Here is a 16,295-nt window from a genome sequence, read left to right as displayed (position 1 = left end):
TTCCACTTTGGGGAACTTTCTGGAACAATAAGAATGTTTGACCAGTAGATTGAGTGGTGAGATCTGGGCCTTCCACCCCATGTGTGGAGTCGACCTCCACGAAGAAAACAATTTATGCACTCCCTGCAAATGTTTTTGGCATTTTCTTTTTACTTTTAACTTTTGGAAGAAGGTAACACATGGGTTTTCTTATCTGTAACTTTTTCAAACTTCAGGAATTCTTCGATCACGTGAAGAAGCTCTGGGATGACGAAGGTGTGAAGGCCTGCTTCGAGAGGTCCAACGAGTACCAGCTCATAGACTGCGCCCAATAGTGAGTCTGTCCGCGAGGACCAATCCATGCTGCCCTCCCAGAATCTTTGAACTTCCTTAAGTACAAGGAACAAATAATTAACAACTCATTGCAGAAACCAGCTTTTAACATAAGCTGAGTTTAGTAGATGCAAAACTGAAAACCCAGCAGGAGGCAGTGTTTCAGGGAAGAACCAGAAGCAGTTGTATTCATTTTACCTCGATCTTTGTATTCAGTTCTAGTCATTTTTTGCCTTCTATAGAGTTATAGGCATGTTCATAAATTATAACATACTTAGGTATTCATTACTATATTTTAATTTTGGAGCCAGGGCCCCCAAATTAAAATTTAAATAATCCACATCTGCAGTCAAGCCGAAACTCTTACTTAAAGTAATGAGATCATCCTACGCGCATTTGAAGTAGACTAGAACCTCAAGAGTAGATGGTAATTAAAATAATAAGTAAATATTTGATGAAAAAAATGTATGAGGAGAAATAAGCAAAGGACTCTGGTGCCAAGGCTGGCTCATTGTTTTTCCCTGAAATTCTCATTTTCCTATTTCCTATCTTTTGCTATTTTAGATTCAGTCTATAACTATTAGAGCATAATGGTCCCCAGAAGAAGGTTAATCAGCGAGTTTTAGCTGTGTTTGCTCGTTTGATAACAAAAACTGTATTTAAAGTTTGTCTTAGATAACTCTTTGGGCATCAAGAAATAAGCTTTTTTACATTTTAAGTCTGTAAACTCTAAAAATCCATACTTGTGGAAAAGGTTCCAGAAGCATAAAACCTGGGAATTCACAGTATTTGGGACCAAATCTACACTATTTAGAACTACACTGTGAATACTGACTAAGGACAGGGAGGTGCGGCCGCCCCCGGCCCCTCCTCACCCCTCGGAGCTCAGGCTCCATCACCTGTCACGGGCGAGGGGTGCTGAGCGGGGTGGGCAGGGCCCAGGAGGGGACGCAGGCATGTCCCCAGCACTGACAGGAAGCGTTGTGGGCGCCCAGCGGTGATGGAGGTGGCTGTGGACAGGCGAGAGGGGTCGAGGGGCCACACCCTCCCAGGCCAGGGAACGTGGATTTTCCTCCGGACGCAGCAAGTGGCCATCGGCTGGAAGAGTGAGGCTGTCAGGTCACTCTGGTGCTGCGTGGAGGGTGAAACAGAGGCGGCAGAGACCCGTGGGTGCACCCGGGCAGGTGGTGGCCGTGGAAGTGAGCCTGGGGCCTCAGGGACAGAGCCAGGCACTGGATCGAACGAGGGAGGTGGAGGAAAGGGGGGGTCAATGAGGATGACCACGGGGCCGTTATTGGGACAGGGACCCAGGAGATGTTGTTTATGGAGGACAGGATGCCATCAAGCTCTGGTTTGGGGAAGTCTAGCTGTGATGCCAGAGGGAATTTCTAGCACAGCTGGAGATAACATTAACATTCATATAGGTTTGTGTTTGAGGTTCTCGGGGAACGTGTCTGATCGTGGTTCCCAGTATTTCTTGAGCGAAGTCGCCTCTGGACCACAGCTCCCTTCAATGTCGCATTAGGAGTTTCTCTTTCTTATAAAAAGAGACAACCCATCACCATAGCGATAGAATTAATGGTTTACTTTAAAATAGAATGTGCAAAGTAAATTTGACAAAAAGAAGCAGCATGAGCTTTGACAGCAGGCAGTCAGGATCCAGATCTTTGCTCTGCTCCCGAGAGCAGAGAGTTTGGGCAGGTTACTTCCATGGGGATAAAATTATGGGCTGTATTCCTGTACAGTTGTTGTAGGGTTAAATAGAGACCCGAAGACCCCAGAGTGGCACCTGGCACACGTGAGCCCTCCTGAGCTCTTGCTGCTGTGTCTCCAATGTGGGAACTGAGGTCCAGGGGGTAACCTGAGGCCACTGAGATCAGGGTTCCCACCCGGGGGGTGGCGGGGCGGGGAGCCCCCGCCAAGCTCTGCTATTTCTTTCCGTTCCGTACTTTCAAATTACAGAGGGTGAGACTCTGAGGCACGAGGTCAAGACCCCAGGCTCGTCAAAAATAAAACACCAAGGTTCCTGCGGTCTTCACTCTGGGCTCGGCAGAATCACAGAAAGCCGTTCCCCTCTAAACCTCACTGTCTGGGGCAATCATAACGTCCCAGCTTTGCTTTTTTAATCCATTTTAATATGCATGGGAATCAGATTAGGTCAGCAACCTTTGTCTCTTAATAACAATCTTGTTTCTCCTCTGCACTCAGATGTTGAGGTTGGGGGTGAGACATTTCAAAAACAAGTAATATTTCAGTAACTCTTGTTAGACCCACACATGGAGACAGATGTTTTTTTGTTGCCAAATAAGATGTTGAAGGAACGTAGCTGCTTCCACCTCTCATCACCTTTGCTCATGAAATAAAGGACAGAAAGGACATTTCAATGTCCAACCGGGGTTGTCCTGGGACCAGGACGCTCATGCTGGCTTGCCCAGCGCCCCAGAGTTCCAGTTCCTTGGGGAATGTGTCTTATTCCTCCTCAAAGACCCAGCTCCTTAGTGGGAGTTCTTGCATGAAATCAGGGCTATTGGAAATAAGTGAATGGTCAGATTGGGAGCCTGGGGCTCAGCGCGGGGCCGATGGGGCACTGAGCTTTGCCCTGGCAGAGTCCAGGGTTCTGACAGGTCTTCTTTTCCTCTCTCTTCCGAATCCTCTGAGAAAAGATCTGCCGACATCTCGGTGTGACTCTAAGTCACTATGTTACCTGCTCAGCAGTCTTGTGTTTTAAGCCCAAGTGCTAATTAAGAAGGGATTCATTCTAAGCCCTGTTGAAGTCATTTCTTCCATGGCAGAAACCACGGGAATATTTGGGGGAAGAGGCGCTTCCTAGGGGGGCTGAGCTGCCAGTGAAGAATCCAAGGATGATCTCGCCACAGTAACTCAAAAGCTTAAACCCAGAGGAACCCGGAAGTTTCTCCCCTGGGTACACACCCAAGAGAATTAAAAACATACATCCACATAAAAATGTGTAGATGAATGTTCACAGCAGCATTATCCACAACAGCCAAAAAGTGCAAACAATGCAAATGTCCATGAAAGGATAACTGGATGAACAGATGTGGTCTGGCCACACAATGGGATCTTATTTAGCCATAAAAGGGAACGAAGCACCAACACATGGTACAATATGGATGAACCTTGAAAACGTGAGGCTCAGTGAAAGAAGCCAGACATAAAGGCCACGTATCGAATGAGTCCAGTTGTATGAAATGCCCAGAACAGGCAAATTCATAGAGACAGAAAGTAGATTAGTGGTTGCCAGGGGCTGGGGGAGGGGGAAATTGAGAGTGACTGTTAAAGGGTACGGGGTTTCTTTTGGGGATAATGAGAATGTTCTGGAACTGAATCGTAGTGATGATTCTAAATATACTAAAACCCGCTGAATTGTGTACTTCAAAATGGTGAGGTTTATGTTATGTGAATTATATCTCAATTTAAAAAAAGAAACATTACTGGGGAGGGAAGGGTCCAGGGCAGGACAAGCGATGGCACCACCAGTCAGTCTTGGTGAAAACTCGTGAGAGCAGAAATCCTGCCTCCTCTCGGTCCTCTTCCCAACAACAGATTCAAGTCTAAGCAAGCATTTTAAGGGCTGCTTCTTCGTACCCGCCGCCCCCTCTCCAGGCCGCGACACACGGGCACACGTGGAGCTCCCAAGTTATAAAGCACCTTTCATATACAAATGAGAAAGTCTGCTCAGGTCTGTGTGTGCTACCTGGCATGCAAGGCGCGGACACTTGCTAAGGCTCCTTCAGGAAAGGGGGGATTTGTTCTGAGTCTCTCAGAGCCACTGAAGCCCGAGGCATCACAACCTCTTCGTCCCTGTCTGCTGACCCGTGGGGCCACCCCATAACCCTCAGGCCAGGGCCCAGAGGAAACAGGGCAGACAGGTTTGCTCCAGCCGGGCAGCCTTGTCCCTGTCACCCTGGCCAGCGGCCACCTCTGCGTCCCCAAGCAGGGCTGCGGCAGGCGGGGTGGGCACTGCACCATCCAACACCAGGACCAGCCTGGCTGGAGGAGCGTGGGAACAATCATTATTATGAACTTCAAGGGTTGTACATTTGGTAAAAATGAGTGTCTTTGCAGCATCAAGCAAGCTGAGCAAATTAGCAGAGATTATATTTCATACAGAGGGCCCCAGTTCCCACTGTGAAAATTAAAAACAATCTCTACTGCATTATCCCCCAAAGTGTGTTTCCTCTAAGTGCTAATAATAAGTGATTATGTAGCCATGGAAACAGCTATTTTGGGAGAAAGGAAATCAGGGAAAATCGGATTTTTATTTATTTATTTATTTATTTATTTATTTTTGGCTGCGTTGGGTTCTTGGTTGCTGCACGCAGGCTTTCTCTAGTTGTAGCGAGCGGGGGCTACTCTTTGTTGCGGTGTGCCGACTTCTCATTGCGGTGGCTTCTCTTTGTTGCGGAGCACGGGCTCTAGGGCACGCGGGCTTCAGTAGCTGTGGCACGTGGGCTCAGTAGTGTGGCTCGTGGGCTCAGTAGTTGTGGCTCGTGGGCTTAGTTGCTCCGCAGCATGTGATATGCCCGGACCAGGGCTCGAACCCGTGTCCCCTGCATTAGCAGGTGGGGATTCTTAACCACTGAGCCACCAGGGAAGTCCCTGGAAAATTGGATCTTTAGAACAGGTTTATAAAATCGTACTCTGCTTAATCTAACTTGAAACTCTACAGCGTGGAGTGTATGTAGGTTCTCACGCTTTGCACACATGTCTTTACATGATACTCACCTTTCGTATACATCCATTGACATAATTGGTTTTAGAACACTCTGGAGAGGAGAGAATATCCCCCCAAAAGAAAAGAGCAGTGAGAAAGGTGTAGTGATTTCTCACGTGTGCCCTTTGCCGCCCGGCAGGAGCCATGGGGGCCCTGTTTGTCCCCTCCACACCAGCCTGGATCTCAGGGCTTGCAAGTCCTTGAATGTGAGCTTTCAGGACAATCTGGAAATTATTCACAAAAATGAAGTTTCAACTTCAAAGTGGATGTTTAGGTCATTGTAAAATAAACAATAATTTTAAATATGCATGTTACTATATAGTGTTAACTCACTAAATATCCAATCAATTACCTGAGTGCTTCTGAACCCTCGTTTTGACCTTCATTTCAGCCAAGTTTATTTTCAGATTCATTTTCTAGATCTGTAGCATTGGAAGTGTTTATGGGCAGTAATGTTTTTAAGTATGAAGAATAAATTACATGCAAATATCTCAGTATAAGTGGGTCAGCCTGGTTCTCCTCTGCCCTCTTCGGAAACTTCACCCCGAGAAGCAGCTTCTGAGAGGGTCCTGAGGGTGGGAACCTGCACTTCCCTCGTGGGTCCTCTTTGCTCCCACTGTGACCACACTCACCACACTCTGACACCAGATGTGTTACACCAGCCGGGTGTCCCACCGTTTAACTCAGTTCTGACACTCTCTTCCCAGAGAGCCTCAGGCCCCACAGGGTAAGGGCTCAGGCCACGAGACGCCCCACTTCAGGTGCCAATCACGACGAGGTCCCCAGGGGACCCCCCACGTCTGTCCCACCTGACTTCAGATCAGAGGTGCCCGTGTCCTCCTCCACCTCGGATTCAGTTTTCTGCTAGAACAGCTCACAGAATTCAGGGAAACACCTACTTAACGTTTACCGGTTTATTAAAGGATATGATAAAGGACACAGGTGAACATCCAGATGAAGAGGTTCCCCAGGGCAAGGCCTGGGAGGGTCCTGAGGGTAGGAGCTTCTGTTCTGTGGAGTTGGGGGTACCCCCTCCCAGCACGTGGATGTGTCCACAGCAGGGGAGCTCTCCAGGCCCCATGCTGCTGGGTTTGCTGTGGAGGCTTCCCCATGGGGGCATGATACATCATTAACTCAGTCTGCAGCCCCTCCTCCCTTCCTGGAGGATGCAGGTGGGGCTGAAAATTCCCAGCTTCTAATCACAGGTTGGTCTTTCTGGTGACCAGCCCTCAACCAGGAGCCCACCCAGAGTCACCCCATTAGAACAAAAGATGCTCGTCTCACTTAGGAAATTACACGGGTTTCAGGAGCCCTGTGTCAGGAACCAGGAACAGAGACTACCTTTTTTTTCCGTGATGTCACACTGTATACATGGATTTTTTTAAACCTCTCAGAAAAACTACTCCCCTGAGTGGAGAATCCTGGGGGATTCCCGTTCCTTGTCTCGTGGGTCCTCAGACTTCCCGTAAAGGCGGCAGGACCCCACGTCCTCGCCCCTTCCGGCAGGTGGAACGAGTTTCCTGTTCACTGTGTATTGTCAGATTCATTCTGAAGGCTGTGGACATTGGGCCATTGAACCAGATAGCGTTAAGCGCGCGCACACACACACACACACACACACACGTTTTCGCTGCCTTACAGCTATTTTTCCTCTTGTTCCTTAGAGATAGACCCTTTGTCAAACAGTATCCCACGTGGGGTGCCAGCGTGCTGAGGGCTCCTCAAGGGTGAGGAGCAGGAGGTGTCGCCCTTAGAGCCCCCCCAGAGCCTTTGTGGCCCCTCAGTTGATGCCAGGAAACCCCAGTCTCCACGGGGCCCAGGTTAAAAATTAGGGCCAGTGTCCAGAATTTGTAGCAGCAGAATGAAATGCGTCAAATGCCAAACTAAAGTGGTACTTGAGTAGAGTGAAATTCTCAATGTTCACACTGGCAACACTTACTTACTATATGATCTGTGTAGTGTGGGTTTGGATGGCGGCTGGTCTCCTCTGGGCTCAGCGTCCAGTGTCTCCTGCGGGGGGAGGGGTGTGTGGAAATACTCTGGTTTATGCGGTTGAGTAGCTGCAAACGGTAGCAGAAATGGGTTTTTTTCAAGTTGGCCTTATAATCAATCACAAGAAACATTTAAGTTAATTATGCAGGAATGTGAAAAGGAGAAATGCAAGAAATTTCCCACCAACTGGAATTCCTAGCAGACCCTAACAACTCCTCCCGTTCCTTAACGTAAATGTAAAGTCAGATAGATGCTTAAATGTTTTAATGTGTCACATTTCCAACTGTGATGATGGGACTCTGACCCTCACGTGAGCCGGAGCTTCAGTGGCATCGGAAGAAGTGGGTGCCCTGTCCTCACCTCGAGGTCCTGCAGCTGGACGGGGCTGGTCGTCTAAGCAGTAGATGCTACAGCCTTCCTCCCAAACAACTGCACATCTAAAAACATGGGCATAATGTCTTGATAAGAGTTAACGTTACACAGGTGTACGCATTTGTCAAAACTCAGCAAACGTACACTCACAATTTGGGTTTCTATGGATCAAAATTTACATCAGAAGAGTAAACTGTCAACAAACATTGATTTTAGCTAATGACCTGGGTGCTGAATCATGTAGGAGGAAGTATTCTGGTGTTTGCGATTTTGTTGAAATTATCAAAAATAAGATGGATAAATGGGGTAGATATGTGACTTTTTAAAGTACAGTAAAGGGTTTCCCTGGTGGCAGGAAAGTGGTTAAGAATCTGCCTCCCAATGCAGGGGACACGGGTTCAAGCCCTGGTCCAGGAAGATCCCACACGCCACGGAGCAACTAAGCCCCTGCGCCACAACTGCTGAGTCTGCGCTCTAGAGTCCGCGAGCCTAGAGCCCGTGCTCTGCAACAAGAGAAGCCACCGCAAAGAGAAGCCCGCACACCGCAACCCTGCTCACCGCAGCTAGAGAAAGCCCGGGCACAGCAACGAAGACCCAACACAGCGAAAAATAAATAAAATAAATAAATTAAAAATAAAGTACAGTAAAAATGGTAATGGCAGAATCTAGGTGGTGGGTATTCAAGTATCCACTATAAAATTATTTCAAGTTTGTTGTGTGTTTGAAATTTTTCATAATAAAATATAGGGGGGAAGAAAAATATACATAAGTATAGATGTGATCAGAAGTCTACAGAAAAATAAGTAACATAGCAGCACAGAGTAACGCATTGGTAGTACCCCATGAAGTATATAATATGGCACACAAGACATTTGATGTGGAAGGGTTTTACTACCATTCTTTTAAGTGTTTGCTGAATTATGGGAAACACTTGCAAAGAGCCCAGGGAACTCAGGTTGAAAACCACTCATACTACTAACTATTAATAAGATGTGCAGCTACAGAATAATGTTAAGAGATGTGTCCTGTAATTCTCAGCTTCCAAGTGTAGCTGCAGAATAGCCCATTGTTATAGAAACTTACCATGCACATCATATGAGTTAACACATCCATCCTCACACAAACCCGGAGAGTTTATTATCTCCATTCTACAGAGGAGGAAACAAAACTGCCCACGACTACGTAGAGCTACCAGGCTGTTACTTGATTTAGGCAGGATTTCACATTTTAAACCTAAAGATTGTGAGAGACTATTATGGTTTAAAAGTTTAACAAACATTATGTGAGCATGAAATGCCTGCCAGGTGCTGCCACAGAATAAATTTTAAAGATGATGAGGGTGGGTCCAAGCTTATAAATAAGTGGATTTTCACAAGGACACCCATTTTCTCAGATTCTGAAGTCACTCTCCTTAACTGTTCATTTTTATCACATTCGTGTCTCAAACATAGTTTGCAAATGAAAACCAGGATAGTTGGGGTTTTTTTATAGAGGTCCTCACAGTTCAAGAAATTTAAAGGATAATTCACCGAAAAGGGAAAATATTTGTAAACTATGTATCTGATAAGTTATTTGTATCCAGAATATATAAAGAACTCTTACAACTCAATAACAGAAAGATAAATAGGGCTTCCCTGGTGGCGCAGTGGTTAAGAATCCACCTGCCAATGTAGGGGACACGGGTTCGAGCCCTGGTCCGGGAAGATCCCACATGCCGCAGAGCAACTAAGCCCATGCGCCACAACTACTGAGCCTGTGCTCTAGAGCCCACAAGCCACAACTACTGAGCCCACATGTCACAACTACTGAAGCCCGTGCGCCTAGAGCTCGTGCTCTGCAACAAGAGAAGCCACCTCAGTGAGAAGCCCGCGCACCACAATGACGAGTAGCCCCCGCTCACCGCAACTAGAGAAAGCCCACGCACAGCAACGAAGACCCAATGCAGCCAAAAATAAATAAATAAAATAAATAAATTTATTTAAAAAAAAAGATAAATAGCCCAATTTTAAAATGAGCAAAGGATCAGAAGAAACATTTCCCCAATAAGATACATAAGTGGCCAGTAAGCTGTGAAAATGTGGTGAACATCATTGGCTCTCAGGGAAATGCAAATTGAAACCATAATGAGACACCACTGTACACCCACTAGGATGGCTAGAATCAAAGAGTCAGATGAAAACTAATGTGGCGAGGATTTGGGGAAACTGGAACCTTCATATTTTTGCTGGTAGAGATGTAAAATAGTGCAGCCACTTTGGAAAACAGTCTGGCAGTTCCACAAAAAGTTAAACACAGAGTTACCGTATAATCCAGCAATTCCTAGGTATACACCCAAGAGAATTGAAAACATACATCTATACCAAAACTTTAAGACAGGGACTTCCCTGGTGGTCCAGTGGTTAAGACTCTGTGCTCCCAATGCAGGGGCCACAGGTTCGATCCCTGTTGGGGGAACTAAGATCCTGCATGTCACGCAGCGCAGCCAAAAAAAAGAAACAATCCAAATCAACTGATGAATGGATAAACAAATTGTGGTCTGTCTATGCAATGGAATATTATTTAGCTGTAAAAAGGAATGAGGCACTGACACACAGTACAACATGGATGAGCCCTGAAGATGTGATAAGTCAAAGAAGCCAAACACAAAAGGCCACATACTGTGTGATTCCATTTTTATGAAATACCTAGAATAAGTATTTCTGTAGAGACAGGAAGTAGGTTAGGGTTGCATAGGGCTGAGGGGAGTTGAGGGGGCGGATGAGGAGAGGACCTGCTTGATGGGTACCGGGTGCCCTTTTGGAGCAATGCAAATTCTAAAAGTGATCGTGGAGCTGGTTGCACAAGTCTGGAAGTACGAAGAAAACCACTGAATTGTGTGCTTTAAATGCACTTTGAGACCCCCTGTTGCAACTGGCTTGTTAGATTAATTTGGACACCACAGTAAAATTAATATGGAGACTACTGATCATGTGAATCTGCCTAATTTTAGGGCGTTTATATTTAATACCAAGGAAAAAGCAAAAAGAGAGACTCCGTTCAAAAGTGGTGAACGATTGCTCCACAGAAGTGGATGCTCCTGACCCTATACAAGGATCTCTGTCTCACCTGTGTGCTTGAGCTGGCAGTACAGGTATGCTGCTGAAAGAAAAGGGAAGAGGAGAAATGGAAAAACAAAAATACTGATTCAAAATACGATTCCCTTGTCTTGATATCTCTAAAAAATAATCTTTATGGAAACTGGCAGGTAATGTTATAAGAAGTTATTTCCATAGGATTTTGAGCTGTTCTTCTCCACACAGTGCCCAACACAGTAACATCTCATTAAATATTTGTTGAATGAATAAGTAAATCTAATCAGGTATTTTAAACTCTCTGTTATGGATGGGTCAGTGGGCCACTGCTGGCTGTTCCCCGCCATGCCTGGAACAGAGCCCAGCACATAGTAGGTGTTCAGAAAGCAACTGTTATATGAATGGACTTTTACATTATAACTGTTCATTCTCGGTTGTACAGAATTCATCTTTCTCTAAAACTCAGATAAAGGCACAATATCTGTTCATAGCAGCGTTATTCAAAATAGCCAGAAAGTGGAAATAATGCAAATGTCCAACATACGATGAAAGGAGAAACAAATGTGGTCTAATCAGACAATGACTGTTGTTCAGCCTTGACAGGACGAAAGGCTGGTTCATGTTTTCACATGACCTCCTTTCGAGCAGAAGCATTCACTTCTGCTCAGAGAAAACGGGCTGCTCTAGTAAATAGTACATTACACAAGGACTTCCCTCCTTCCAGTAAACAGTGAGCGTGTGTTCACACTGTCAAGAAATGTAATTACAGCCTTTCAAGTATGATTCAGGGAGTGAGGAAGCTGCCCTTTGGTAATTTCACATCAAAGAAAGCTTTCAAAAAAGGAAGAAAGTAAAACCGTCCTTCTTCCTTACACCAAATTCCATTGATCACATAATAATTAGACTCCATGATACCAGTAGAAAGCTACCTTTCAAATACAAGCTTCATTCTGTTCTTATATTAACTTACTAAGCACAGATGGAATTCCCGTGTGCTCGCTAACAGTTTTATCCACGTGATCACAGTTAAGTGCTTGGTACTCAGTGTTCCCCATCCTGTTCTCCATCGATGTGAACCTCGAGGGCGGGCATTGTTTCTGAGGAGAAGGAAATACATTTCCTGCTCTGAAAATACATTTTCTCTCTCCCGCAGTATGCTAGAGTTTACTGTTAAGTATTGTTTTCCAGATGTTAACCCTGGCTGGGATTTATTATATTTAGGACACGGTTAAACATGCCTCAAGGCAGCCTAGTGGTTCCTGGAATAGAAATATCTGCTAGAACCTAGCCTCAATGGGCAGATTTATCAGGGAAGCTCCGCCAGCACCTCTGTGCCCCGATTGTAGCGACCCTTCCAAAAAAAGAAACGCGGGGGAAATGCACCCCTCTGCTTTGTGGAACAGTATAAATGCATCACGTGTGTGGATTACTTACCTGTCCCCACCTCCCACCCCCGCCATACATCCCGAGCCTCGAGCCAGGCAGTACTTGTGGAAACAGGTGTGAGCTGGAAGAGTCCGGCCCAAGTCCACCAAATAGTAGAATAAGAAAGCATAGCCACTATATTTTAGTTCAGATACCTTGTATCTGATGACTTCCTTCAAAATCATTTTAAAGCTGACACTGCTTTTAAAAATACCTACCTTTGGCCTCCTTCAGACCACAAGTGTTCACTGTCTCAGAGAAACTGAAGGCTATCATAGTAATTATAGCAATGTAGAAGTGGTAACAAGTATCCGGCTTTTTTAACAGGATTTTTCACGTTTTAAATAGAAGTTTTAAGTTATTTCTAGTAGGATTCATTGAGTTAAGTTATAGTGGAGTTCTCATCCTGTTTTGCTTCCTAACTAAAGATATCAGCTTAAACTAACAAAACCTTTATGTTTTGGCTCAAAAGCTTAATTGCAGCTCCTCCTTGAATAAAAGAAATTGCGAAAAAAAAAAAAAAAAAAAGAAATTGCGAGCTTGGGCACTAATGGCCCGGGACTCCTTCCTTTATGTGTACAGTGTGGGTTAAACTAGACCTGAAGGGACTTTAAGTGGTTCTCAGAGTACATGGCTGTCAGCACTGTCCTCTGTTCTGTGGCCATGGGTATTTTAAATCACGTGACCCACTTAAGCTTAATTTAACTGTGACAGGATGCTACTTAAAAGCTGTGTCTCGCGATGGGTCAGATAGAGCACCGATTAAGGATGTGGGTGTATCAGCTGCACACACTGGTCCCAGGAGTGGCAATGAGGGGCCCAGGGTTGGGTCCCGACACTCAACCCCACCAAGCCCTGAGGACACTCTGCTTCTAATGTTTCCATTATCCACAGAAGGAGCTGCCAGAGCAGGCCTAGACAGGGCTGTGAAGTGCAGCAGATTTACTGCCCAGGGTGCACAGTAGCTGTTTTTAACGTACGGCTTGTAAGCTGAATGTTCAAGTTTAAGGGAAAAAAAACTTGTGTGAGAACTGTCAGCCTCCAGGTTCCTGGAGAGCGGTCCCCTCTGCAGCCCGGCTGGACCAGCGAGCAGTCCTGTCCACCTGCCCCGGACCTGTGGTCCTGAAATCCCTTCCCACCCAGAGCAGTGGCCGCAAGGTGACCTACTTCCCATCAGGCAGCCAGGCAGCTGTTAGGTACTGCCACATGTTTCTATGCAGGGAATAAGCTTTTCTTAAAAATAAAGAAAAAGTAGCAGAATAAAGATTCCCAGTGACGAATGGAAAGAGTGACTGGGAAGAGGCGTGCAGGCACATGTCCCAGACCGTGAAATAATTCAGGTCCTTGTTTTCCGACCACAGTTCCTTACTCTCTGCTTATGTTCATCTGTCCCTTTGAGGCAGGAGGAGGAGATTTTCTCACCAAAGGAGGAGATTTTCTTCCTACAAACTGTTTTGTATATGGAGGAGTAACATAAAAATAGACACAGTCCGCCTTCTCCCTTTTGCTGAATCTTCTCTCTGCGTTCCACACGAGATCTGGCAACATCCATCACAAATTGCCGGGAGAAAAGTAATTTAAACAGTACATGTTTTTCTCTAAGTAAATCTTAAAACGAATCTCTGCAGATTGTTTTAGGGATTTTTTTAATGGAATTATGCCGTGTATACCATTTTGGTCTGTTCCTTTTGCTCCAGTTAAGTTTTTAGGATGTATTCATGCTTTGAGTATGGGTGTAGCTATTTATTTTCATTGCTATGTAGTATCCGATTGTAAAAATCTGCCACAATTCGTATCTCTGTTGTGTTCACAGTTACGTTGTTTCCAGGTTTAGGTCATGACGTCTTGTTTTGTAGCCGGGGCACACGTGCAAGCGTTTCTCTGGGGTGGATCATTGCAAGCAGAACTGGTGCTCATGGGGGTGCACTTTTTAACTTTATTAGATAAAAAAGAGAGGTTATATCTACTGACACTCCCACCAGTCGTGTATGAGAGTCTTCACTGCTTCACATCTTGGCCAAAACACACTATTTTGAGACTTCGCCTGAATTATTTGAATTCAGGGATTTTTTTTTTTTAATTTAATAGTTTTGAGCAGCCTCCCCCGGTGCCAAGACCTGATGAAGGCACGACTGTTAGATCCTAGGTCCTCCCTTTCCAGTTTTACAAATGAGGAAACTGAGACCCATAGAAGTGAGCTGGTCTACGTCGGATCACATGAGGAATCACCCAGCTTTACCAGAAGGGACCAGCGCCCGGTGCCCTGACTCCCAGTCAGGATCACACCCAGGCCTCCCCCTCTGGCTTTCACATTGCTTCTTTTGTTGGGAAAGTCCAAAATCGCCCTAAAATAAGACCAAACTGAAGAGAATCTGGAGTTATGTTTTAACAAAACTCAAGTGGGGAAATTAATATTTAGAGACTTAAAAAAAAAAAAAAAGAATTAACTGCCATTGCTGTTTTCTGAATCAGATTGTTCTTTATTGCAAAGAGGACCGGGAAGGGGTGTGGAGGCTCCTTCTGTGAACGGCTGGGCGCTGTAGGCATTGTTTTCCTCTGCACCAAGGGAAATCCCGGAAGTGTTTACAGCCTAGAGTGTTGAGGTTTCATTTTCAGCCTGTCGTCAGATCAGTAAGGTGTTCAGCATAGAGCAGGAGAATCTCTGTGTCCGTGTGATTAGACCATCAGGACAGGGGGACTCGGGCTGTGCTGCCACCGTGAGGACCACTGACCGGGCGTTTCCTAGCTGCACCTGTGTGGAACATCGCGGCAGTCCACTCAGGGGCGACTTTTCTGTTTCCTTCTAACGCTTTCTTGTTTTCGTTTTTCAACCTGGACACCATGTTAATATAATTTGACGGACAATGGCTTTGCGATTTCCCAAGGTTTGAGGAGTCTCGGCGCCTCACATTATAGCTGTGTTCCTAAATGAATAGAGAGGAAAATTATATATATAATAGATGCAGTGGTATATGTCATGCACTCCTGGAAATGGTCATCAAGGGGGTATGTGCCCAGTGCCGCATCCTTCGCCTGCAGTCATATGTTCAGCAGAAGCACTGAGCTTCCGTGTGTCCCCGAGGGTGACTGGTACCTGGTGCCAAGCAGTGAACTTTCAAAAGGGGGTGGTTCCAGACGATTCCTAAGAATCTGACCTGAACAGCTGGGTGCATGGAAGTGCCCTTTAGCAGGAGGCGCATGTTTGGGGGGAAGGACCGAGCAGTCAGTGGGAGGACTTGCCAACGGCCTTGCACCCCCAGCTCTCCAGGGTCAGCAGGTCGTTGGGACATTGGGCTCAGAAGGAAGCTGGCTCTAGGAAAGTGACCATGAGAGCTTCAGCCTGGGTCATACTGAGCACAGTGGGGTGGCTGGGGTGTCAGAGAAGAAAGCAGAGGGCCGGTCCTGGGAAGGAGGGCCCACAGCGAGATCAGCCTCCCCTCGGCGTCCAGTCTGCCCGGGCCTCTGGAGTCCTCAGCTGAAGTCTGGAGTCCAGGCTGTCCAGCAGCCAGAGGAGACCCGCCTTGGTCAGCAAGCATAGCCTCAGGGGCTGTCAACTTCTCTGAGCAGCCTTCCTTAGCTCCTGTTAACCTCGCGGTCAATCCAGTCCTCAGCTGTCTCAAAACAACTCCTGCTGCATCAACCTCTTCCTTTAAGTAAAAATGATAACTCCACTGGATCCCATGTTAATTTACCGGATCCCCCATTGTTTCTTACTTGTCCCACTGCAGCCGTGGAATCCCATTCCTCACACTCAGCAGCTGTGGCCGCAGCCAGTGGCTTAGCATGCTGCGCTTCAGTTCCCTGGCCTGTAGGATGGAGGTGTTAACAGCGTCTACCTCCTAGGGTTTGTGAGGATGACGTGAGTCAATTCATGCAAAGTGGCCAGAACAACCCAGCACATCAGGACTTAATATGTTAGTTGTCATTATCCTCATAATCTGTCAAGGTTTCTCATGCTTATATTCCAAACCCTGTCACCTAATGGAACAGGCCATGGGTAATGGTCAAGGAACTGGCTTGCTGACTGCAAGGGACCCAAAAGAAAGGGCTGGCGGGGGGGACAGTGGGTGAGCAGTGGAGGGGGTGGGGCCCTCTAAGCCCCACTTTAAACAGATTTCTTCCCTTTATTGGTCTTCTATATTCTGTTTCTAGGAAATGTCTCATGTGAAGAAAAAGTTCTGCTTTAGGGAAAAAAGTAATCTTGGCTAAGCTGCTGACGAGGGTAACGTCCTAGCCCCTCTCAGCCACAGTTCAACTCAGCAAAACCTTACTGGGTTCAGTGCCTGCTGTGTGCAGAGCGTGTGCTGGGTTCCATGGGGGGGGAAGGAATAAGACTGTTCTCTGCCTCCACGCAGTTCGTAATATAATAGGTACCCGGACCCCGTGCC

The 16,295-nt window shown here is 46.2% G+C and overlaps 1 protein-coding gene across 2 annotated transcripts in view; it reads left to right on the top strand.

Moving 5' to 3' along the window:
- The window catches only part of GNAL (G protein subunit alpha L), a 94,529-nt gene that overhangs the window by 63,151 nt on the left and 15,083 nt on the right, over positions 1-16,295 (top strand). For both annotated transcript variants that reach the window (XM_068562757.1, XM_068562756.1), the window contains exon 5: positions 216-313. In XM_068562757.1, coding sequence (XP_068418858.1) covers positions 216-313 — 98 coding nt within the window. The remainder of the gene's footprint in view (positions 1-215; positions 314-16,295) is intronic.

Source organism: Eschrichtius robustus, chromosome 14 (assembly GCF_028021215.1).
Source record: "Eschrichtius robustus isolate mEscRob2 chromosome 14, mEscRob2.pri, whole genome shotgun sequence".
Lineage (NCBI taxonomy): Eukaryota > Metazoa > Chordata > Mammalia > Artiodactyla > Eschrichtiidae > Eschrichtius > Eschrichtius robustus.
This window is presented reverse-complemented; position numbering and strand designations above follow the sequence as displayed.